Source organism: Mytilus trossulus, chromosome 8 (genome assembly GCF_036588685.1).
Source record: "Mytilus trossulus isolate FHL-02 chromosome 8, PNRI_Mtr1.1.1.hap1, whole genome shotgun sequence".
Lineage (NCBI taxonomy): Eukaryota > Metazoa > Mollusca > Bivalvia > Mytilida > Mytilidae > Mytilus > Mytilus trossulus.
The window spans coordinates 16,390,358-16,416,310 of NC_086380.1; the positions used below are offsets into that span (position 1 = coordinate 16,390,358).

Consider the following 25,953-nt stretch of genomic DNA (forward strand, 5'->3'; position numbering starts at 1 on the left):
GAATGCAGGGTATGATAAAGGGGAACTTTCTGTTACTCAAAAACAGGGGATAATTACATGTCTTCCAAAGGGTAACAAACCTAGACATTTTTTAAAAAACTGGCGCCCTATATCTTTGCTTAATACTGTATATAAAATTGGCTCTGGGGTTATAGCAGGAAGATTTAGAACAGTTTTGACTAAACTTATTGATACTGATCAGACAGGTTTTATGAGTGGAAGATATATTGGGGAAAATCTAAGATTGATCTATGATATCATGGAATATACTGAAGATAATGATATACCAGGCCTTTTATTGCTGATAGATTTTGAAAAAGCCTTTGATTCCATTTCATGGGAATTTCTTTTAAATGTATTGAAATTTTTTAATTTTGGCAATTCTATTATAAATTGGGTGAAAGTGCTCTATCAAAACATTAATTCAGCAGTCATTCAGGGAGGGAATCTTTCAGACTTTTTCACTGTTGAACGGGGTTGTAGGCAAGGTGATCCATTATCGCCTTATCTTTTCATTCTTTGTGCTGAAATTTTAGCGTTAAAAATAAGAGATAACAAAAATATAAATGGAATCAAAGTTCTTGATGTTGAACACAAACTCTCGCAGTTTGCTGACGATACATCACTACTTTTAGATGGTAGTGAAGAATCTTTAAATGAGGCATTATTGGAACTAGATTGGTTTGCTAAAATTTCTGGTTTGAATATAAATTTTTCCAAAACTCATGTCATTTGGATTGGAAGTAAAAAGTACAGCACAGAGACACTTTGTACAAATCAAAATCTTACTTGGGGAAGCACATCCTTTAAATTATTGGGTGTTAATTTTGATGTTGATTTAGAAAAACTAGTTAAAATCAATTATGATGAAAATATTGTAAAAATAAAAAGACTAGTCAAACAATGGTCTAGACGTAACATTACTGTTATTGGTCGAATTACTGTTGTAAAGACACTTATGTTGCCAATTTTAAATCATTTAATATTGTCACTACCTAATCCAAGTGAAGATATTATTAAACAGATAAATGAACTGATGTATAAGTTTATATGGAACTCACCAGTTCATAGAGTGAAAAAAGATGTAATACAAAAAGATTATTGTGATGGAGGCTTAAAAATGATTAATTTACATGCTTTTATAAATGCTTTGAAATGTACTTGGATTAGAAGAATTTGTAGAAATGATTGTAAATGGCGAAATATATTTTTGTCATATGTTGATAAAGATAGATTATTTAGTTGTGGTAATAGCTATGTAAAGCAACTACAGCAAAGTATTAAGAATAAATTTTGGAAAGATGTACTGGGTGCTTAGCAAATGGTAATTGAAAAAGAAATGAATTTGCACGACTGGGAATATTTTCTTTCCAGTCCAATTTGGATGAATAACCTATTCCAAATTGATAACAAACCAGTTTTTTTCAAAGACTGGCATAGTAAGGGTATTTTATATGTAAATGATATTGTGGGGGAGAATGGTACCTTTCTAAATTTTTATCAATTTCAGGAGTGTTTTCAGATGGATATAGACATCATGAAATATAATAGCATAATTTCTATGCTAACTAAGACTTCCAAAAAAATTAAAAGGGGAGATTATAAATTAGTATCTCCTTTCATACCATCAGTTATAAAGACCATTCTCAAAAGCAAAAAGGGATCAAAAGATATGTATTTGGTGCTAAACAAAAACAACACTGTTCCTACAGGAGTAAAAAGATGGGAAGCAATTTTAGTTTTAGAAAATCAAAACTGGAAAAAGATTTTTCAACTACCATTTGCTATTACAAAAAATACTAAGCTACAATGGCTTCAGTATAGAATTAATCATAAAATTCTGGCAACAAATACGTTTTTAAACAAAATTGGGATTGTGCAAAACCCATATTGTACTTTTTGTAAGACTGAACTTGAATCAATTGAACATATACTGTGGGATTGTTATTATGTACAACAATTTATTGAGCAAACTGAAATGTGGTTTCTCCATAACGGTATTAGTATACCATTTACACAGGATATTTTTTTGTTTGGAAATTTAACACGAATGTACAAAGGTGACCCTCAAAACAATATTTTTCTCTGGATTAAACAATATATATATAATACACGATATTTTAAAGGAGAATTAAGTTTAACAGCATTGATTGAAAAAATAAAGCATCATTATATTTTGGAGAAGAAGATATCAGTTAAAAATAAATGTTTTGAAAAGTTTAACCAGGCTTGGTGCATTTACCAAGAGGCTTTACAGGATACTTTGGTGGATTAGCATCTATGAAAAAATTGGCAGACATCAAAATGATTTTTTTTTTTTTTTTTTATATTGTTTTTTTTTTGTTTTTTGTTGCTTTTTTTGTTTTTTTTCTTTTTCTTTAATCATCTTTTAATTCTTTTATTTATTAATTCTCTATATTTTTTTTGTATGTCATTTTTAATAAGATACAATTATAAAATCCAAACAAAATGTTATTTTTCAAGTTCTATACATTTTCTAATAGGTTGTATTATATTACATTTATATATATATGAACTTATTGTTTGATAACTGTACTGTTGTATATTATATATGTTGGATAAAAAAAATAAAAATAAAAAAAAAAAAAAGGTTACAGAAAACTTCAGCAAATTTTATTTTATCAAGAAATAGAACATAGTTATTAAAGGTGATCTATAACATTTCATAACAATGCTGAATATTTATTTATTGATTTACAGAAGAAGACCATTATTTCCCACACATAAAGGATCAGATTTGAGAGAGGACATTAACACATTAATTAAATTCTTCAACTTGATGCATCAGGATAAGAAGTACCTTTCTCATAGCGTAGTACCTTTCTCAGGTAAATATTACAGAAATAACTTACTCATAGTGTTGTACTTTAATATGGTTATTGTTACTCAAAGTGGGTAAGAAATCTATTTGTCCCAATATTGCACACTGCTGTATACACAATGATGTTTTTATCTGCCATGGATTACAAAGAGGGGGCTGTGTATAGAAATCCTTGGCTAAAAAATCTAAAGACAACAAAACAACGAAATTTATATTTTATTTGGAAAAGAACAGGAAATGTCCACATAAGAAAACAAAGTTAATGGTTTTTTTTTATGATACCTTTAATATTAATAAGAAATCTAGTTATTCATTTAATTTTAAGCTGATTAGATATGTCCGTTATTTCACAGAAACATTTGAAATTTAAATTTCTTTCATTTTCCCTTATATGGTGATTTTTCATAATTATAAGTTTTGTCATTATATTTGTACCCTAATTTTAATGCATGACTATATTCTGATTAATAGCTTCAACAGAGCCTGAAGCCCAACATTCTCTAGGTTTATCATGGTCTGCAGGGATAACTCCAGAGAACATAGCTAAGTCTAAATGGATGGTTCCACTGAATGCAAGTATCAGTGGATATTCAAAGAGATCAGCCAGTATGTATATTTCTTACAAATATTTATTGTCGTGACTTGTCTCACTTAAATAGAACACATTGTTTTCACGTCCCTACTGTATGTTTTGCACTTCAAAAATTTCACAAGTTGTTGAATTCTACAACCATGTTCTGAGAATATTCAAATTATTATATATTTTTAAAGTTAAGAAAAAAATATAATTGTTAGTAAATCTTTGATTATTTTAAAGATAAAATTAGTTATGAAAAAGTTTTGATCGGCTGTAACCTTTCTAACCCAGTGTTGTTTTGAATTCAGCAATTTTGTTTTATTCACGAGTTGTCAGTTTTAGTACACAACACCTCTTTTGTTGTTTCATGGTAGCCATAGGTAAATTATTTTCTTTATTAACTAGTGTTTACATTTTAAAAAAAAGCGCATAAAATCCATATGAAAAAAATACATGTATCTATCTGTCTAAACCAACAAGATCTAACACAGTAAGTTAAACCTTGTGATAGGTCTAAATAATTCTGCAAAATGTGCATGCTCTGTAAATGATAAAAGATAATAAATTTTGTGTAGAATATATTCCTGTGATTTTCTCAGGCATAAATAGCCTTCATCGTCAAAGCATAGGCAGTGGTCCGCGGCTAAGCTTTGGTAGCAGTCCCCGTCATAGTTTTGGGCTTGCCCCATCAGACATGTATCATGGCAAGTATAGGATGCATCCCTAAATGTTTGTTTTGACTTCTTGTATTTAAATATGTAACAATTTTAATGAACATTTTTTTATAAAAGGAGAAAGCAAGTAAAAACCTCTAGTTGTGTATGTTTTTTATAGTTTGCTTTTTTTGCTTTTTAACTCAACTGGCACAACAATTTTTTTATGATCCACTTAGTAGCATTATGTTTTTTTTGTCTTTTGTCATTTGTTTGTACGGATGTCTCTTTGTCTTTGAGTACGTTTGTCTGTCTGTCTCACTCTTGATTTAAGGTTTTGATCAAGGTAGTTTTTGATGAAGTCAAAGTCCAATTAACTTGAAACTTAGAACACATTTTTTCTATGATACAATCTTTCTGATTTAAATGCCAAAATTAGAGATTTTACCCCAATTTCACAGTCCGCTGAATAAAGAAAAGGATAGTGCTAGTGGGGCATCTTTGTACTATGGACACATTCTTGTTAAATTCAAGTTTTCTTTCTGAGCGATTCAGAATAATAAAACCAAATTTTACAATATTAAATTGTATAATGTCTAGATTGTTTTCAAGGTTATGTATGATGCTCCTACATACTATTTAGCAATGCTGTCATTACTGAAAAATAAGGTTAAAATTAACATTAAAGTTTTCAAAAGGGCTTAATTCTACTTAAAGAAATATTATGTAAACAAGCCCATGAAAATCACTTACAAAATTTACAAATCCTTCTCTGGCAATGCTTTTTTTAAAATTGACGAAGTGCCTCTCCAGAAATATCTTGGCTTCTTTGAGCGTCTTGTGTCGTGTCATACTTTTCTCATATTTTCCTTTTATAAAATATTAAATTTTTGCTAATTTATTATGAACCTTGTCTTGTGTTTACTCTTTTTGTAGCATCTTTAGTTTTGTGTCTTGTTTTGGTGAATTAAATATTATTAAAGCAGATTTTTTTAATTTTTTTTTGTAACTGTGATATCAATGTACAAGATTTGGATTAGTTGTGTAGTGTACTGTATATTAGCTGCATATTTCTTTACATTTTTTTTAAATAGTTTGAATGATTGAATAGTATATGTGTGTATGTAACATATATATCCGTTATGAACATGAAGTAATAGCTTTGCCCAAATGTAATGCCATTCCTTAGTGCAAACTTAATGCTTGTCATTTTCCAATTCTCACAAATGTAGGTCACCCATATCTACATACTTACACTTTAATAGATGTATTAAAATGTAATTGGATATCATGTCTTTATAATTTATAGTGTAAATAAAGACTAGGTCAGTGGTCATAATGCATAATATAACTTCAAGACCCCCATGTCTAAGGAATTTTTTGTAGAATTAATTGTGATATGGTTCCACAATGATGATCAAAACTAACATTAAAACAAATTTCAAAGTTCTCAGTTAGACTATTATAGGTGATGATCTTGTAAGTTGAGACTTTTTAAAGATTTTTTTTATAAAATTCATTAAAAGTCACTAAAAAAATTGAATGGAAGTTAGGGGTATCAGAAAGATGAGCTGTTCAGCATGTGGCTTTTTGTTAGAATGCATGAAAAGCTATTTTTTTTTATAAAAATTTATGCAATAAATATATAGGTAGGTTAATCATTATGAAAATTTATAAAGGGAATATGTATAACTTGGCATTTTATTTCTTGCATGTGCCTTGAATAATTTGTGTATTTAGAAATTTAGAATATTTTAAATCATCAATAAATAAGTAGCACAAGTATGAAAAATAAAAAAATACACATAACCTAAAAAAAATCATGTTGTCTACAAATTTTACATCACACAAAGATAAAAAAAAATCACTAATGCAAGACAATTTCTTTTTTGTTTTAAGATTATGGATCATCAATCTGGTTTCCAGAGTTTTAAATTCTTAAATTATCTGCAGGTTTTTTGTCTTCCTTAAGGGCATACGATACAGTAGAGATCCCTCGTTGATTTTTTCTTAAAATTTTGATAGAAGGTCAATTTCAATGTGCACTTTTCAAATATGCAAAGAAAATAGTACCTTCATGACTTACTTTTTGAGATAATTTGGTTTGAAATTTGCATATTTGGAAGAAAATCCCTGAAATTTCATAAATTATGACTTTTAAAGAAAGTAACGATACTTTTGAACGAAAAGTCATAACTTCACCGGGTTTTTTGTAAAATATTCCCTTGACCCATGGCATCAACATGCCGAAATAAGTTAAAGGTTAAATCAAATCATCTTGTTCCGGATTTAGAGTGCTATATCCGAAATAAAGAAATTGACCATATTTTTGCATCTTTTCGGAAGTGCAGAAAAAATTTGATCGTTGATTTTTTCCTGAAATTTTGGTGGAGTATTCTTGAAACAGTACTTGATTGATTGCAAAAGAAAAAAAATGGGGTCCATGTGCTTGTTTTTTCAATAAAAGCCATAAACCTTAATTTTTTACGACGTCTGTCAGTATGGCGCTAAATTACGTTAAATAAAGTTTTAATCGCAACAACGTCGTGTAATCATTCCCGCCGTACACGAGTTCGCTGTCAAGTATGTGCAGGTGTTTTTTATAGCGTTGATACTTATCATGAAAATTTATAAGATGGTTAATCATAAAATTGAAAAACATTTGTGCCAAACATTTACGAAACAAAATTTGGACAGGATCCTTTTCATAATAAAATAAAAGACTATATAAAAGGATTCTAGCAGATTGCTTCGTCAGATGTACTAAAGGTGCATCTCCGTCCGACATTAGTTCTAAATTGCTTTATGTAGTCTCCTGTAAGAGGATAGACAACATTATTGACATGACAAAATGTGAACCAACTATAAATTAAGTGAGGCGGTAATATGAATTGACAACACTATTACCTTCAACAATGACGATACCGTATCGTCAACAGGACTTTAAAAGGTCCCGACGTATTTTGATTTTTTCAGATAAACATCTTTCAAATTTAAATTATAATCAGTACTTCTTGTTTTATAATAAGAGCCGGTTTAATTTGTACAACTTTACTCATGCCATTATTGCCCCAATCGACCGAAAATGAGGTTGTAATATAATTGTTCATAGGAAGTACAGCAGCCAGTATAAGAGAATAACATTGTACGATGTCTTTATCAATAGATAAGTAACATAACCTTTATTACGGCGTATACGTATGAATATTGGCATACTTGTTTGTCTAGAAGTAGAGCTATCTTGTAAGTGGGTCTCATTGGGGTCGAATCGTGACACGGGATTGCCGATTTTTTGTAAGCGTGACACGTGAAAGTCAAATTATTGTGTCGTGAAAACGGGAAATGAGGTCTATCAGGACCAGGGAAATCACCAAAAAAAAATGAAAATTGCTTACGTAATTGTAAGCGGGATACGGGAATTTGACAAAACAATAAGAGGGATCCGGGATCAGAACCCCCAATGAAATCCCCTTGAAAACAAGTTGTTCGTCTGTCAGATCGTCTAACTATACGACAATGTGTTTACACTTTCTGATCTGTCTGTCTGCAATTTGAGTAGATTTGCCGATACTTCAATTTTTATCTCTCAATACATTGAAGAACAATAGAGACATGCTTATAAAAATACTAGTTGGAAGACATGGTATGGTTACCAATGACGCAAATCTCAACAAGAAACCAAATGACCAAACGACTATATGACATCGGACGGCCTTCAACAATGAGTAAAACCCATACCGCATAGTAAGCTATGAAAGGCCCCCTATCGTGATGACAAATGCAAAACAACTCAAACGGGTTTAAGTACAAAACAATGAACAAAACACAAATATGATGAAAAATACCAAATGACATCATTCAATTACAAGCCTTTTTAACAGCATTTTCTTCTTTTGGTCTATTGCATCCAGTTTCATATACAAAAAGAATAACTAACGTGTGACACTATTCTGTATCTATTGGTTATATTTTGCTAAAATTCAAACCAAAAACGACAACAATATATTTTTGGAAATCTTTTTAACGGACTTTTATTGACAGTTTTTCTACATACACATACAATATCATATGTTTTTAAAATATCAATTAAAATCGGTAAGTTTTTTTTTTGTGTATGGATTTCAACACCAGACCCGATTCAGCCACCCTACACGCCATATGTTTTGTTAAATTTTTCTCATTAATCACGGGTTCATACGTTTACTCATTTCTTTAAGTTTCATTAAAATAATATCTGGATGTCATAAATGTGCAATTAAATATTTGCCACTGGACGTTAGCAGCTACCAATCCTCATAATTAGCTATTGCAGGTCGTTTTGTGTTATCGGTAAAATGCTTTTTCAGCATGTTACAGTTTAAGCAACGAATAGTAAGATAGACCTAATCGCTTGCAATTTTTCTTTCTCTACACTGAGCAGATTTCGCTGGGCCGTGCTCTTTTGGCAGTTATTCAGTGCCAAACTAAAAAGCTCCACAATTCTTCCTCCGTCTTTCCATGTTATACAGTCAGTTCTCTCTTCTGTGTCTATTAACATTTCCGTCAATTTCGTATTTGATCTATTTGTGTACATCTCAAGTATTTCCTTTAATCTCACTGCTTTTCGGCGGATTTCTCCGTCTTTGAGAAACGGCATGGCCACTTTTTAATTCGCACAATCGAAATTGATGACGTCAGTGAATATTCCGCGAAATATGACTTTCGCGAAATGTTAACGTTTTTATTAGAAACATCGCGAAATTACAACGTCCTGGTTACCAACGTCGCGAAAACAACACGAACAGTTTTGAAAACGTTATTATCTGCCCCTGCTACTGTATCGTATTCCCTTAACTTAACTTTAGTGTAAAGGTGGATTTTTTAGGGTTAAGGTTAAGGTTATGTTTTAAGATTGGTTTTAAACTTATGAATGGGTAAAGGTTAATTTTAGGTCAATTTTTCAAAAATCTTAAAAAAAATCCCCAATAGATTGTGTACCTGAATATTTAAGTAGAGAAAGATCTGATAACTTCAGAGAGTTTTATGAACTTGGAAGAAAAAAATGTTGTTTTAAAAGTGATTTATTTGAATGGGTTTCTTTGTGTACTACAGTGTATATGTCATATGATCACAAATATCATCAAAGATTAGCAGGTATATGTTGAGATATGTGCATTCTACTATTTTTATTATAGTTTACATTGTGTTATTTTTTTGTTACTTCATAAAAATTGGCTTGTATGCATGATTTTGTTCACATTTTTTTTGTATTTTGTCCAAATTAAAAAAAATAAATGGTGGCAATAATTCCAATCTTTCTTATTTTAATATTGAACAATTGAACTCATCATTTTTCTTTGTATAAATCATGTATAAATATTTCACTTGTAGGTAGACCTGATCTTTACCATACGTTAAATAGGATCGCTGATTGCTCTGTAAACAAACCGTATAATCGTATGTTAATTCAAATTATTTGGGAATGTGTACCCCTCTAACAATAGAATAGGTCCAATAAATTTTTTGAATGCAATCCTGAAATCTTTGTCTCAATTAATTAAATCTTAAATTTTTAATTCATTTCTAAATATCTGTTGGTTGCGTTACATCCAGTGGCAAATGTTTCATACATATTCATCACACTGCTCATGTATGTAAAACAACAATGGTTTACTCATATTCACTTTCATTTATTGCATGTTTTATTGTATATCACTGAAATTAGAGTGAAAAGTTCAAAACATTATTTTAGTCACTAGGTATGAATTTTGTTTTTGTGTATTCCATCTATTTTTGAAGAAATGATATGAACAGTTTTCTTTTCTCATGGATGAGGCAAATTCTGCATTAAAGCCTTAAGGACAGGATTAGAATTAGTGTTCACACATAATATTAAATCCACAGTATAGGGATGAATAAAATTACGCAAGCTCAAATCTGAGGGTTTAAAGTGATATGCTCCTTTTGTATTGAATTTGAACCACATTTTACTTTCTTCACCTATGTCTCTAAATTCAGTGAATTATGATAAATCCAGAGTACATCTGCTATTTACTACTAAAACGCATGTTAACTATATCTGTACTTAAATATTTCAATGCATTACGATGAAAACATATCCATGAAGTGTCTATTTTATAACTGGTCATTTCAATTTACCGATAGATTCTACTGCTGTATTTTGTAATAGATTCCAATTGTTGTGATGACAACAATTTTTTTGTCACCTTTTCCCATCAAATTGATATATTATGATTGGTCTATTTGAATAAGTTCATAATAAAAAAATGTTAAAATTCCTAGAAAACAACAGAACTCTTATAAAGAAGGGGGATAGGACCTTTATCGGGACTCCAGGGTCGAGTATTTTTAAGCTAAGGATTTCGGGATTGACCCTTTGAGGATATTGGAATTCTTTTTTTCGGATTTCGGGTTGTTGGAATTTACTTTATTTAAATTCGGGACCTCAGGATTTCTTGTTTTCAAGCCCGGGATTTCGGGATCAGGACCCCTCCTATCACCCCTCTATAAACCTTTGAAAGTTTCAAGTTAATTAAGCTGATTATTAATATTGTTTTGAGTGAATATGAATTCCATTTTGATAAAAGATTTATTCTCATGTAAGAAGTGGCATGTATGAAAATAGTAAGTATTTCATGTATTTTGATATATGAAAACAATAGGGGAATGGCATATTTTGGTGAGGGTTGGATGAATTCTAAAAGTTAGTTAAAATGGCCTAACACAAAAAGTACATTCTCTTTTACATATTCTTAAACTGAGACTATCAATTAATGTAACCATATTGTTAATCATCCAATTTAATGAAATTTTAGGCATGTTTTAATACATTCTGACTGCTTTGCTTTGTAAATGTATAATATTTTTCAAATTGCATCTGAATTGAGATTGGTAATTCATTGAAGCAACTGTTTGAAGTTTAATTAGATTTCAGTGTCTTTCATAGCTTGAGTAAATCAGGGAATTTGGCATTATAAAGTTTGTTGGAAGTTTCTTTGCATGTATCATTATACATATATTGCTTTGTTCATACTCATCAAATGTATGTAAAAAAAACTAAAATTATTTTTATACAATATTCAATCCATTAAAGATACTAGCATGTCTATTGTCACAAAATTGTCATGAACCTTTAATTTCAGAATGACTGAAGGTATTTTTTACAGATAGAGATTTGTTAAGGAGTATATTATATTTATTAGGGATTTGTTAAGGAGTATATTATATTTATTTAGTTATTGATGCAATTACTATATTTTAATTCAATCCATTACATATATACCTATAGTACAAAAGTATATCGTATATGCTTACAATGTACATTAGTATATGACTAACCTATTACATGTTCATTAGTATACTTATGATTACAGCTAATTTATTACATGTGCCTGACACGAGGTCAGATTTTAGTGAGTAACTGCTGCATCAGTATATAGGCACCAGGATTGAATTTACTCTGTTATTTTGTTTTAAAAATTCCAGGCCAAATGATTTGACATTGAAAATTTGTCGTTTTATGTTCTTTGATTTATATTATTATTATTAATCTATTGATAAACATGGAAAATGGGGGCTTCTTGTGATGTTTTTTTTGTGCAAATGACTTTAAATTCAAAAATTATAGCATGTTTTTATTACTACAAACAACGCTCCTGACATGGGACATGACACATACAGAAAGTGGTAGCAAACTTGTTAAAGGTGCAATTTTCACCATAAGAACTCATCATTTTTGTTTGCCCATTCACAAATATAGACAGAAACATGCAACTTTAGGAAGACATGTAGATAAATCTTTGTCAAGTTATTTAGCCTGGAATTTTGCTTATCACTTTAATTTTTGGTACATAAAAAGATATCTGGTTGTGATAGTATATCTGTAATTAGTATGATGGATGATCTAGAAATTCTTTAGGTAGAGAGTGAAATATTGCATGTAGTTTTTACCGGTGTTTTTTATTTTTCAAACCTACTTTTTTGGGGGGCAATTTAGACGTTGACACTTTCGAAAAATAAGTGCTATGCCCCTTGAAAGTTTTTGTTATAATGCATTTGCTCTGAAGCCTTCATTTCTCTAACAAATTAATATAAAGGTTGTAAGAACAAACGAAAAGTCATTTTTACATATAGTTATTGTCCTTTTATCTGGGAAAGATAAAAAATATTCAATTTCCTTTTTTAATTTTTCTTTTTCCTAAACTTGATCCCTTCAAAAAAAGTTACTAAGTATTTCTATCTTAAAGAATGAAGATTTTTATGAGTATAGACCTTTCATAAAATTCAAATCAAGATGACAGTGGTGAGAGTGCATGGGAAGTGGAATAGCATGAGTTTTGTTTTGGGTTGATATTTTGTTTTGAAAGACGAAAGAACTGTTAGGGAGTTTTTTGACTAAAATGTAGATAAATCTTGCCCTTAAACAAACAAAAATAAGCAATTTTATATAAAAAATAGAGGTGAAAAAAATTTGTTGTTACCATATCTTAACTAATTTATGATAGATAACACTGATATAAAGATCCATAAAGTTTAATGATAGTTATGCATATACATGTGACCAATGAATAAATAGCAGAATTTCTCTTTTTGAAAATGTTTTTTACTAAACATTCTTGTATAATTTATAAGTACATAGAAATCATAAATCTTATTCTGGTATTCATTATTATTGCATATTTATTGAAAAACAAGTATATCTAAATGAAATGTCCTAATCAAAACAAAATGGCTGTTGTTTATTTTTAGGTGGGACCAGGAAGTCCCAGAATACCAGTTCAGGATATGTAAAGGAATACATTAAGAAAAGGAACCTCATTCTGACATTTGTTGCCTCATTGATAGAGTCTATGATCACATGGCATAATCCATTAGACAACCCAGAAAGGAAATTCCCTGATGATGATAAAGTGACATTGTGGTTAAATCAGCCAATCATTGAGAAGACATGGAGAGAGCATGTGAGGCTGTCATGGGATATTTCTCCTCTCCTAGCTGTTTATCTACCTCTGCGGTAAGAATGACTAGCAAAAATACTTAAGACACAAATTGGAGATCAGAGAGTGCATGCTGGCACTTAAAACTATCTCAAAGCCAATAATGAATATAACAATTTATAAAAAAAAAATGTTTTTGAAACTAAAATAGCATTCATTTAGCATCCAATAAGCAGTGGATTCAATGTAAAAACGTCATTAACAGCCAAAGAAAACACTTGATCTTGCAATGCCAAAATATAGGTATGAACAAAATGTAGGAATTTAAATCTTGAATCAAACATTTGTATATAGCTTTGATTTACCTATCTGTAAAATAGCAGTTAGTGATGATTGTTCACCTCTCCCACAGGGCAGGAAGCAAAATCCAGGTTTCATGAAGAGTTTTTACTGTTTTTAAAAGACTTCAGTCTTTTGTGAGTAGGAAAGATTGATTACATTGAGAAACTAAATTGTCTTGGTAGAACCCCTTTAAAATTTATTTTTATTTAAATTGAAAATTTACCAGATGTTGGTACATTTCTGTCTTTAATTTTAAATGTTTTAAATTTCAGATTTACCAATTCTGCAATGGTGAGTCGAGAAGTCCGGAGGTTAGTTAGGTTAAATCCTGGTGCTGTTAGTCACATTCCAGAAGCTGTACATTTCCTAGTAACTCCTCAGAGTTTAGAGGCAGAGGCAAAGGAGGTCAGTATACTATACTTTTTTGACTTTTAGGTGTCTTTAATGTCATTACCGGTACACATCTCTTAACATAAAATCTTAAATAATATGTAGATTCCAATTTCTAAATACATTCCAAATACATTCCTACCAGTCCCCCAACTTATTTTGTGTGAGCTCTACATGGAAAACATATTTCCAGGATGTTTAAAAAAATATGTAACAATTTTTGACAATGTTTATGGTATCAGCTTGGTATAACACACAATCATTTACTTTAATTTCAACAGAGCTTCATCATTTTATATAGATATATACATATTTTTTCCTCTAAATAATGGATAAATTGAAAAAATCAACATTAACATTAAAACATTACAAATCTTTCTGCACCAATTTATACATACAATTCATGTTTCCTCATTTATGCTTAAAGCCAAAATATTTGATATACCTATACCTTATGCCACAGTGTCCTGAATGTCATTAAGACTGACAACTCTAAATTACACCTTTGCCAGAAAGACATCTCTTAACAGAAGACAATTTCTAAGGCTTATATTGCACATTCAGGAACATCTTAAAAAGCATCAACTTATGCTGTTTTTATTGTGATGTCAACCAAGCTTATTTGTACTTTTTTATATTTTCAGATAGTGCACATATTAACCTGGTGTAAGATTTCTCCAGTGAATGCCTTGTCTTACTTCTCCAGACAGTATCCTCCACATCCATTGACTGCTCAATATGCTGTTAGAGTACTTAGAACTCATGAACCTGTAAGTGACTGTTCAATATTTGCTAACATGTTACTGCTTGGCAGGTCAAGATTCACAAAATTTTGTCAAAACATTGGTTTGTAAACACGAATATTTGTACCTATATCTGCTACCTGACATATTGTGAACTTAACAATATCTCTGCTTCAAAAGGAAGGATATATTAGTTTACCCATTTCAGTCCGTCTGTCCTTTCATTCTTCTGTCTGTGTCCATTAAATTTTGTCTCACTTTTCATAGAAACTACTAATGTAAGCTTCCTGTGATTTGTTATCAGGCTTTATGTAAATATAAAATAGAAGATGTGGTATGTTAATAGCAAGAGACAGAAGAAACAGAAATTAACAACTATAGGTCACTGTATAGCCTTCAACTATGAGCAAAACCCATATCACATACTGTGAAATGAATTTCACATTTATCACTCATCAACCTCTGTTTTACCAAATACTTATATATTCTTACACATAAAATTCTTACACATAACATATATACATGTATAAAATTTTCACATCCTGTACTAGTATATGCTTATAAACTAACTGTTTGGTGAATACTTTTGAGGGAAAATCATTAGTTAACAGAAGGTCACAGTTATTTTTTTAATTCATCAGTGATTCATTCCAATGTAAATAGCTAAAAATTATTTATAAATAACATTTATAAAATATATTATGAACACATTTGGCTGATATCTGCTGTTTGGTCGGGTTATTGTCTCTTTGACTCATTCCCCACTTCCATTCTCAATTTTAAAAGTAAATTTGGTACTTTTTGCAAATAATAGAATTTCCAGTTGGGCTATTCTGAATTTTCTGTATCCATCCATTAGTTATTTGTCCAACATATATTTCTGTAATCTTTTTACATAGCTCACATACTTCTGAACAGGTTGACTTTGGTTTTGTCTTTTTAAGAATGCTATTTGACAATGTGTATTTCTATTTTTTTCAGGAATCTTTATTGTTTTACATTCCACAACTTGTTCAGGCGTTAAGGTTTGATACTGTAAGTATAGTGTATAGTATTAGATATTGTGACTAAAGAAATAAATAATTTTGTTTCAAATGCTGTGGACATTGTACAAGCTAATTGTAGTTCCCTTGCATTTAGCTAAACAAGTAATTCTTTCTTTTCATAGTCTTAACAATTCCCATTGATGTGGGTCTCATTGGGGTCTAAGCGTGACTCAGGATTGCCGATTTGTTGTAAGCATGACACTTGAAAGTCAAATTAATGTGCCATGAAAACGTGAAATTAAGTCTAGCAGGACATGGGAATCGCCAAAAAAATGAGAGTTGCTTACATACATAGTGTTAGCGGGATACAGGAATCTGTCAAAACAGTAAGCAGGATCCGGGATTAGAACCCCCCCAATGAGATCCCCATTGATGACAGGAACTTATCATCACAAATTTTGAGAATAATTTAAATAATGTTTGTTTTCTATTACACAGATGGGCTATGTGACAGATTTTATTTTATGGGTATCTAAGAAGTCTCAGTTACTGGCTCATCAGTTATTGTGGAACATGCAAACTAACAAATTTACTGATGAAGAGGCTACAATAAAAGATGGTAAGTCCTTAGTATTGGTAATTCAACAGATGGTCTTCAGGAGCATTTGTACAAAACCTATGATTTTGTTTATGATTTTAAGAATCTTTTAAAAAGCTTTATAAAAATAAGGAGATGTGGTATGATTGCCAATGAGACAACTATCTACCAAAGTTCAAATAAAGTGAATGTAAGCAATTAAAGGCAAGTGTAAAGCCTTCAACAATAAACAAAAAACATTGCAATTTTGTGGGTACAAATAAACTGAGAATTAGAATTTTCAATGAATTGCACATTTTCTTATGTGTATACAGACTTTGGGAAAACCATCAAAATAAAATATCAAGGTTAAAACAAGTTCTGGTCAATGCACAAAAATTGGTATATACCAAAAACAAATGAATTGACAGTACCTCTTGCTCATTTATTACTGTTTGGTGAATTGTAAAAGACCACTTTCGAGTTCATACGTCACCGTAAAAAACTCGTCAATTATACGCGCCTTTGTGACGTCCTTTACAAGATAGAGGGGGTCGCCTGTATCCCTGCACTATTAACGTTCATCAAGCGTCTTAATGATTGTCATTGTGCAGGATAAACTTGAAATAATTGTTGTAATGTAGGTACTTAATAACAATTCTCTAATGACAGCAGTGCTGATTGTCAATTTTGAGAATTCAATTTGCCGAATAATTCATACAATATAGAATTATAGTTTTCCAACCACTCGCTCAACATTGGAAAGGAAGTGACAATGCCCCTAAACTCACTTATGACGTTCACTAAAACCAGAGTTTTTGACGGAAATGCATCGAACTCGAAAGTTGTCTATTGTTTTAATTTAGCATTCACTGTAGGATCATAAATCTTTTCTTTATTCTGTGTAAAAATACAGTTCAGATTTCATAAGTTGAAAGTTTGAATTGGATATGCCTATTTTAATATGAGCATGTTGATAAATAATGTGTAAATTACATACACACGCATATTATACATGGACAATGTGTTATCTTATTTACAGAGGATATTGGTGATTTGTTAGACACACTGATGGATAATATAAAGAAATCTCTATCAGGACCGGCATTAGAGTTTTATGAGAGAGAGTTTGAATTCTTTGATGAAATTACCTCCATATCAGGTAGAATCAGGTAAGAATAAATAAAAGAGAAGCGAAAGATACCAGAGAAACAGTCAACTTCATAGATTGAAAACAAACTAACTGTGTTTGACAATGCTATGGCTAAAAAAATAAAAGACAAACAAACAAATAATGTGGTTTAACACCATTTTGATTTATGTCATTTCTGAGGATCAATTCTTGTTTTCCTGTATTTGATTAGGGGTGTGTGCCTACCATCTTTTCACAATGAAAACGCGTTGAATTATTAAAAATTATAGAGATAAATATACTAAGGATGAACTTATGTGATCTAAGGTAAAATAAGATAAATCAAGAATTCAAAATTGATACTTTTAGCTTGAAAAGTATTAGTTAGTCAAGATATTTGTTTTATAAAATATGACTCGAACATTTGCCTTATATTTGCATTGGTATTATTTAGGTTTCATATCAAAAGAAAGAAAATCAAGAATCTGCTTAAATTTTGTCAAATGACTTTTATAAGCTTTTAAGTATTACGTTAAAAGATAAATGGGTGTTATGGGGCAAAATATTTTACCTTGGTCTGTATGGAGTTTGAACATTTGACACTTATTCCAAAACCTCACCCAAGTACATCCTTAGGTATCTCAATCTAGATAACTCTTGAAAAAATTTAAACCTGTTCATAATACAAAAATGATCATATCTAGCATATATCCAAAATACAGACATAAAGGGGAAGTTTAGTTTAGTTTATTTGTCAATAAGAAATGTGAATATGGCAAGCATTATGAATAATACACATAAACATTGTTTTGTTTATTTCAGACCCTTTCCAAAAGGCCCAGAGAGGAAGAAGGCTTGTTTAGATGAATTGAAGAAAGTAAAACTGAGACCTGGTAAAAAGTTTACACTTTATTTATTTACTAATGTTTACTGGCAACTTCTTTTTAGTGATCTTGTGGTAGTTCACTTTCCTGAATTCAAAAGATTTATACTTAATGAATATTCAGGAAGATAACAGATTGGTTGTTTCTACAAATAAGCCAGCAATAAAGAAGGTTGAGAAATTGACTGCCACTGAAAAGAAAATTTCATTCAAAAATAGCATGTTTTTTACCATAAAAAAGATGTTGTATGGGTATTTCAATGTATAGGGAGCCTAGCCCTCTTTCTACACAAGGCATCATATTAAAGTTCCTTAATTTTAACAAATATTGATCAGGGGAAAAAACCTTTTAAGCATGGGTTATACTGCTTATCAGGAATATCCTAGTGACCATATTTCCACTTCTCATCTTAAAAGTTAGAAGTTAGATCTGTCTTACACCATTATTAAATTCTAGAAATAATTGGGGAAATGTTATCTGCAATCATACCCTATTTTTTATTTTATATTGTATACATTTTGTTTTATTTCAGGATGTTATTTACCCTCTAATCCTGAAGCTATTGTGACAGATATTGACTATAATTCTGGTACACCCATGCAGAGGTTAGTACACTCAACATTACAAAGTTTGTGAATTTTATTTTTATACCCCCGCTTTAAAAAAGGGGGGTATACTGTTTTACCTCTGTCTGTCCGTCCGTCAGTCAGTCTGTCCGTCCTATGAATATTTTTCGTCGCATTTTTCTCAGGAACTACAATCAAGGATTTCTGAAATTTGGTATCTGGGTTTATCTAAGTCAGCTATACCGTGTGATGCGTTTTCAGATTGATCACTTGACAACTTCCTGTTAGCCGAACACTTGTATGATTTTACACATGATAGCCAAGTTGAAAATTTTCGTCACATTATTCTCAGGAACTACAATACAAGGATTTCTGAAATTTGGTTTCAGGATTTATATAAGTCAGCTCTACTGTGTGATGCGTTTTCAGATTCATCACTTGACAACTTCCTGTTTACCGAACACTTGCATATTTTTACACTATTAATATTATCCACTTGCGGCGGTGGTATCATCAGTGAGCAGTAGCTCGCAGTTTCACTTGTTAATTCCATTTTGTTTAGACTACAGCTACCAGAAAGTAACAGGTGACTGTCTTAACATTGAAATGAATCCCTGAAGAAATGATACATGGTTAAACCATACTGACGTCATCATCATGCAACAATTACTTTATATAATGATGTCAAATTTTACAGATTTTTTGTGATTTTGAATAATGACAGAAATATTTGCATATATGAGTTTAGATAGGCCCTTTAGTTCTGAACGGCGACAAGAGGTGGTATAAGTCAGAGAGAGGGTCAAAAGTTGTGGCCATTTATATGCTGTAAGAGTTTCCTTAATTTCTTCAATTTGTTATTTAATCAAATTTTGATTTATTTAATTGAATTTTGAATTATTTAATCAAATTTTGAATTATTTAATCAAATTCTGATTTATTCAATCAAATTTTAATTATTTAATCAAATTTTGATTTATTTAATCAAATTTTGATTTATTTAATCAAATTTTGATTTATTTAATCAAATTTAAAAAAAAAAGGGTTATTTTTTTATTTTTTTATTAAACTCTTACTGTGTCTTTATTTTTTATTTTTTTTTATTAAACTCTACTCTGTCTTTTTTATGCTTTTACATACCATAAGGCAAAAATAGCATCAGTTTTGTATGAATACCTTTTAATTCAAAGACTTGGAACTCAATTTATGACTTTTTTTCTTATTGTCTTCGTCTGTAGATATGAGTTTTACAGACCAAAAGCTATTATACAAACCTGGGCTGATTTGCCTCTGGTTAAGCATGAAAACTGTAAAATACAATTATTTTTAAACGTTTTGCTTGATTTTCTTTTCCAGCGCTGCTAAAGCACCTTTCCTGGCAAATTTCAAAGTACAGAGATGTGGTGTAAATAAGTTAGAGGAACTTGGTCTAGGTCACAACATCAATGTTAGCATGGGCAGTGAATATTGGCAGGCTTGTATATTTAAAGTAGGAGATGACATTAGACAGGTGAGTTGGGATTGACTTGTTTAATTCTCGACAGGCATATCAAATCAGCAAGCTTATTATTGTCTTAAAAAAACCATACTGAACTAGTATATATTTGTTTTGTGGCCAGCTGAAGGACGCCTCGGGTGCGGGAATTTATCGCTACATTGAAGACCTGTTGGTGACCTTCTGCTGTTATTATTGTTTTTTTTATATGGTCGGGTTGTTGTCTCTTTGACACATTCCCCATTTCCATTCTCAATTTTATACTGATATAGTTAGAAATTAAAAGGCTTCAACATGAGAAAATGTAAAACAATTCAAAGGAGAAGACTAACAGCCTCATTTATGACTAAAGAATAAAAGGAAAACAAATATGTCAAACAAACAAATTTAATAATGCACATATTATAAAGTATTATTTTTGTTTTTTAGGATACTCTAGCAATTCAGTTTATAGAAATGTTTAAGAATGTATTTCAACAATCTGGTCTGGAGATATTCCTGAAACCATACAGAGTGGTGCCTACAGCTCCAGGGGTAAGGACAGGTGTTGAAAGTATATGTCCTAACACAATTTTGACTAAAATACATACTCTGCCTATTGGGTACCCTTGAAAGGTTTAGCAATACCTTTGATTAATGGTATTCTTTTATAGTGTATATTTCAATTTTAAAACAACATAAAGATTGTCTGAGAAAAGTACATGTTATTCATATTTTATTGCATAAATTTCAACTTTAGGGGTATGATATAAATACATGATGCATATGTAAACCCAATATAAGATTTAGGTGGTATACTTCAAAATAGATTGCAATATTAGGATTAAACGTGAATTATTCAGCTTTGGCGTTGTTCATAGACATAGTGAGTAAAAAATATCATTGGGATTGGGTGGGCAGGGTTTTGGGTGGCGGGATTCAATACAATCATACTCAACTTTAACAGTTATAATCCAAACAGAACGTCGACTCAAACAGTGCTTATTTGTTTTCAAGATGGGTTTGTACAAACCCATTGATCCCCGTGGTTATGGATGTAACCCGAATACTATAATAAAAGTTTGTGCACAGGTTCATTTTAAAGTACTTTTCCAGGATTCCATGCTTTATTAGAAATGCATTATTGAGATTCTAAAAATCATAATACAGTAAAAATATGTAGTGAAATCAATTCAATACAGCAGTGAGCTGTTATAGGTGGATCTGACTGTATGTTGATAATACTCTATTGTAGTGTGGTGTGATAGAAGTGGTACCAGATAGTAAGTCACGTGATCAGATAGGTAAAGAAACAGATATCACCTTACACCAGTACTTTATACAGACATATGGTGAAGAATACTCATTAGAATTCCAAAATGTAAGTAACAGTATTCATGCTGTATTAACAAAAGAAATTAACAATTGTAACATCTCAGGTTATTGCAAATAGGAAATATTTGAAAGAGGATCATTAAATGAACAAAGATTTATAAATGAATTTTAAATACGAAATATGAAGATCACAATAAACTGAAGGAATTTCTAGGTTTGATTCTTTAATCTGTCTACTCAAGAACCAAGAATTCTAATGTCCTAAAAATTTTAATTATATTAAACTAATTTATGCAGACATCGACAAAACCTTAAAATAAAATATCAACAAAAAGTGCAATTTTCCTTCATCCTTAAAAATTGGTACTCACCAAAAAAAAATGAATCCACAATATAATGAGTGAGGTAAAGTTTTGTATGCTTTTGATGCAAGGTGTGATTAATTTCATAATTGAGTATGAACTGTAATAAATTAAACATGTCAACAAATTATATCTTTTAACAGGCAAGGCATAATTTTATTGTAAGTATGGCTGGATATAGTATTGTCTCTTACTTACTACAATTCAAAGATCGGCACAATGGAAATCTAATGTTGAACAAACAGGGTCACATGATACATATAGACTTTGGATTTATGTTTGAGAGCTCTCCTGGAGGAAATCTGGGCTGGGAACCAGATTTAAAGTTAACAGATGAAATGGTAATGATAATGGGAGGTAATATGGAGGCACCACCGTTTCAGTATTTCTTAGAATTATGTGTTCAAGGATATTTAGCTGTTAGGTGTGTATATAATTTTTACTTATGTTAACAATAGTGTATATTATATATAATAATAGTTAATTTTTACAATAAGATTAATTTTCAATAGACCACTTTCCAGTTCATCTGTCACCGGAAAAAACTTGTCAATTATACACACCTTTATGACGTCATTTACCAGATAGAGGGGGTTGCCTGTATCACTGCACTATTAACCTTCATCAAGCGTCTTAGTGATTGTCATTGTGCAGGATAAATTAGCAATAATGGTTGTTCTGTAGACACTTAATGACAATTCCCTAATGACAGCAGTGCTGATTGTCAATTTTGAGAACTCAATTTGCCGAATTATGAATAATTTGTACAATATAGAATTATAGTTTTCCAACCACTCCCTCAACATTGGAATGGAAGTGAAGACGCCCCTTAACGCACAAATGAAATTCACTAAAAACAGAGTTTTTGACGAAAATGCATCGAACTCGAAAGTTGTCTATTGTGTTTTAGTATTCAGTGGTGTTTTTATAATCATTGATGCATTTATAGAGTATCACAATATTTAATTGATGTTCTTGATTGTGCAGAATTTATCAACCTTTGTAACAAGTCTGAAAGGTTTACACTATAGCATAAAATTCAAACATGTTTTTAAGCATTATTTTTTGTTGTTTATGTTGTTATAATTTGCAGGTAGACATACTTTCCTAAATAAAATATATTGCTAATTTATACGAGAAGACCCCTCCAGATTTCTAAAACAGGAAAACAATTCTATGGTTACAAAGCAGCATTTGACATTTCCCTTAAATGTACCATGCTTGTCCCATTCAGAATTAAAATTCAGTTCAATTGTATATTTTTTTTAATTTAGAGTTTAGAAAATTATTTATAAATGCAAGATAAAAATCAGTTATAATTATTTATTACTTAATTATTTTATTGCAGACCTTACCATGAAGAAATTGTCTCCCTTGTATCACTGATGTTAGATACAGGATTACCATGCTTCAGAGGACAGACAATCAAACAACTGAAATATAGATTACAAATAGACAAAAGTGATCGAGAAGCTGCAGCTTTTCTGACGGGGATAATAAAGAAATGTTATTTAAGTTTTAGATCAAAGTCTTACGACATGATTCAGTGGGTACAGAATCAAATACCTTATTAATGTATTGTGATAATCGTAGAAATAAAGTGTTTACATAGAACATGTAGAATATTGTCGGAAAATTTTATTAAAGTAAAAAATATATTGTTTTCCTAGAACTTGTAGAAAAAATTGTTGAACATTTTAATTACAGTAAAAATATTTTGTTTACATTGACAAATTTTTAAATAACATTCAAAATATTGTTCTCCTATAATGATGACAGAAATATATTATGTTATGAATATATATTGTTTATTTTGGTTTACTTTGACAGAAATTTTAAAGTATTGTTTACTTTGACAGAAATTTTAGATAGCGTTAGAAATATTATTTAATTTAAAGAAATTTAACTAATTTTAATTGTTTACTTAAGATAACGTTATAAATATTGTTCACTTTGACTGAAATTTTAGATATATTGTTAACTAACAAAAATGACAGAAAAATAAACTTTTGTTATAAATATATTGTTAACTCTAACAGAAATTTGAACTAACATTAGAAATATGTTGTTTACTTTGACAAAAATTGGAAAATAAAACATTTGAAATGTATTGTTTACCATGAATTTTGACAGAAATTTTAACCAATGTTAAAAAAGTATTGTTGACTTAGAATACTAACTAATTTTAGATGATATTAATAATATTGTAAACCTGGAATTTCAACAGATTTTGGCATGGTGAGATAATTTCCATTTTTAATTGTATTCTCAAGATAAAGTTATGTTACTTTTTTAACATCCTAAATAAATAAATGGCTTTTGATTTTTTTCTCAAAATCTTATTGCAAAAACTTATTAATATTTTTTTTTTATTTACCTACTAAAAGTTTTACATTATTATATGTTGTCACATGTGTAGGAAATTTGTTATTATATGTGATAAATCTTTGTATTTTATTTTTGTTTTTAATTCATATAGTATTTTATGTTAATTCTTTTGTTGTTATGCTCAATGTAAGTGTTTCATGTAATTTGTAATGTATTAACTTATTTATTAAAATGATCAGAAATCCATTTACGATCTGTTTTCTAGCCAAATGTTTATACATGAATAGGCATGCAAACAATTAGGGATATCCAGAAAGGATCACATGTCATAACATTAAGGGGTCATAATTCATTACAGTGATAACTAGTCACTCAACTCTGATGTTGTTAAGTTTGAACCAGGCTCAAGGCTAGGTGGTCCACCACATTCTTATTTGACAACAATTACCAGTTTTGATCAGCATGGACTTTTCACAAATGAAACACCCACAATGATAAAGTTAAAAGTAATGTGATGCTTATAAACCTCAATAAACAAACAATCAATTATAAACTCTTATTGAAACCATTGTGTTGTTGTGGTTTATGCAGTTTTTGAATAACTTAAATATCATAATGCATCTCCTCACAGGATTGAAGGATCAGCTAGTCCTAAAACTATCGTGTTCAGAAAATAATTTATTCTGGTAGTTATGATAGTTAGTTTTCCGAAAAATATTCTGCGGATTAAATGTGTGTGTTCTTTTATTTTTGTTTGTTTGTCAGTGTCAGATCTAGGGGTGCTGGTTCCAGGGGTTGAACCCCCCTTTTTGGATGATCAATGCATTTGAATGGGGACATATAGTTGGAACCCCCCTTATTAAAAATGGCTGTATCCACCCCTTTTTATGCCCCACCTACGATAGAAGAGGGCATTATGTTTTCTGGTCTGTTCCTCCGTTTGTACGTCTGTGCGGTCGTGCGTCCTTTCGCTTCAGGGAAAAGTTTTTGGTCAAGGTAGTTTTTAAAGAAGTTGAAGTCCAATCAACTTGAAACTTAGTACACATGTTTCCTATGATATGATCTTTCTAATTTTAATTCAAAATTAAAGTTTTGACCCCAATTTCACGGTCTACTGAACATAGAAAATTATAGTGCGAGTGGGGCATCCGTGTACTATGGACACATTCTTGTTTGTTCATATTTGACCCATTAAATTTCAAAAGTCCCCTTGTTAAATAAATTGTATAACTACTGGTAAATTAAAATACAATAGACAATATACTGGTACATAAAGTCAACTCAAATACAAAAGCTAGTTGTGAAAGATATTGTGAAAAAAATAAAAAACTGATGTGCTGAATACTTTATTCAGGGCTGGCAATTTGTCTTCTTTTTTTGTCCCATTGATGGACATTTTGTATTCTGGTCTGTGTGTCCGTTCGTTTTTCTGTTTGTTCATCCGTCTGTCGTCTTCAGGTTGAAAGTTTTTGGTTGAGGTAGTCTAATCAACTTAAAACTGAGTAAACGTGTTTCCTGTGAAATGATCTTTCTAATTTTGATGCCAAATAAGATTTTTATGTCCCATTTATGGGCGTTATGTTTTCTGTCTGTGCGTCCGTCTGTTCATCCATCCGTCTTTCTGTCCTGCTTCAGGTTTTGTCGAGGTAGTGTTTGATAAAGTTGAAGTCCAGTCAACTTGAAACTTAGTACACAGGTTCCCCATGATATGATCTTTCTACTTCTAAAGCCAAGTTAGAGATTCCCCCCCTCCATTTTCACGCTCCACTGAACATAGAAAATGATAGTGCGGATGGGACATCTGTGTACTGGGGACACATTCTTGT

General features: G+C 30.6%; 1 protein-coding gene across 1 annotated transcript in view; it reads left to right on the forward strand.

Annotated features, from left to right (window-relative positions):
* LOC134680619 (phosphatidylinositol 4-kinase alpha-like) overlaps window positions 1–24,289 on the forward strand; it is a 70,306-nt gene extending 46,017 nt beyond the window's left edge. The window contains exons 34-50 of the mRNA XM_063539731.1: window positions 2,722–2,849; window positions 3,314–3,448; window positions 9,443–9,508; window positions 11,446–11,484; window positions 12,821–13,085; window positions 13,623–13,755; window positions 14,385–14,510; window positions 15,465–15,518; window positions 15,968–16,088; window positions 17,089–17,218; window positions 18,001–18,071; window positions 18,595–18,667; window positions 19,985–20,138; window positions 20,553–20,657; window positions 21,358–21,483; window positions 21,943–22,223; window positions 23,148–24,289. Of these exons, the coding sequence (XP_063395801.1) occupies window positions 2,722–2,849; window positions 3,314–3,448; window positions 9,443–9,508; window positions 11,446–11,484; window positions 12,821–13,085; window positions 13,623–13,755; window positions 14,385–14,510; window positions 15,465–15,518; window positions 15,968–16,088; window positions 17,089–17,218; window positions 18,001–18,071; window positions 18,595–18,667; window positions 19,985–20,138; window positions 20,553–20,657; window positions 21,358–21,483; window positions 21,943–22,223; window positions 23,148–23,373 (2,233 nt within the window). The 3' untranslated portion in view covers window positions 23,374–24,289. The remainder of the gene's footprint in view (window positions 1–2,721; window positions 2,850–3,313; window positions 3,449–9,442; window positions 9,509–11,445; window positions 11,485–12,820; window positions 13,086–13,622; window positions 13,756–14,384; window positions 14,511–15,464; window positions 15,519–15,967; window positions 16,089–17,088; window positions 17,219–18,000; window positions 18,072–18,594; window positions 18,668–19,984; window positions 20,139–20,552; window positions 20,658–21,357; window positions 21,484–21,942; window positions 22,224–23,147) is intronic.
* Window positions 24,290–25,953: the final 1,664 nt, after the last annotated feature.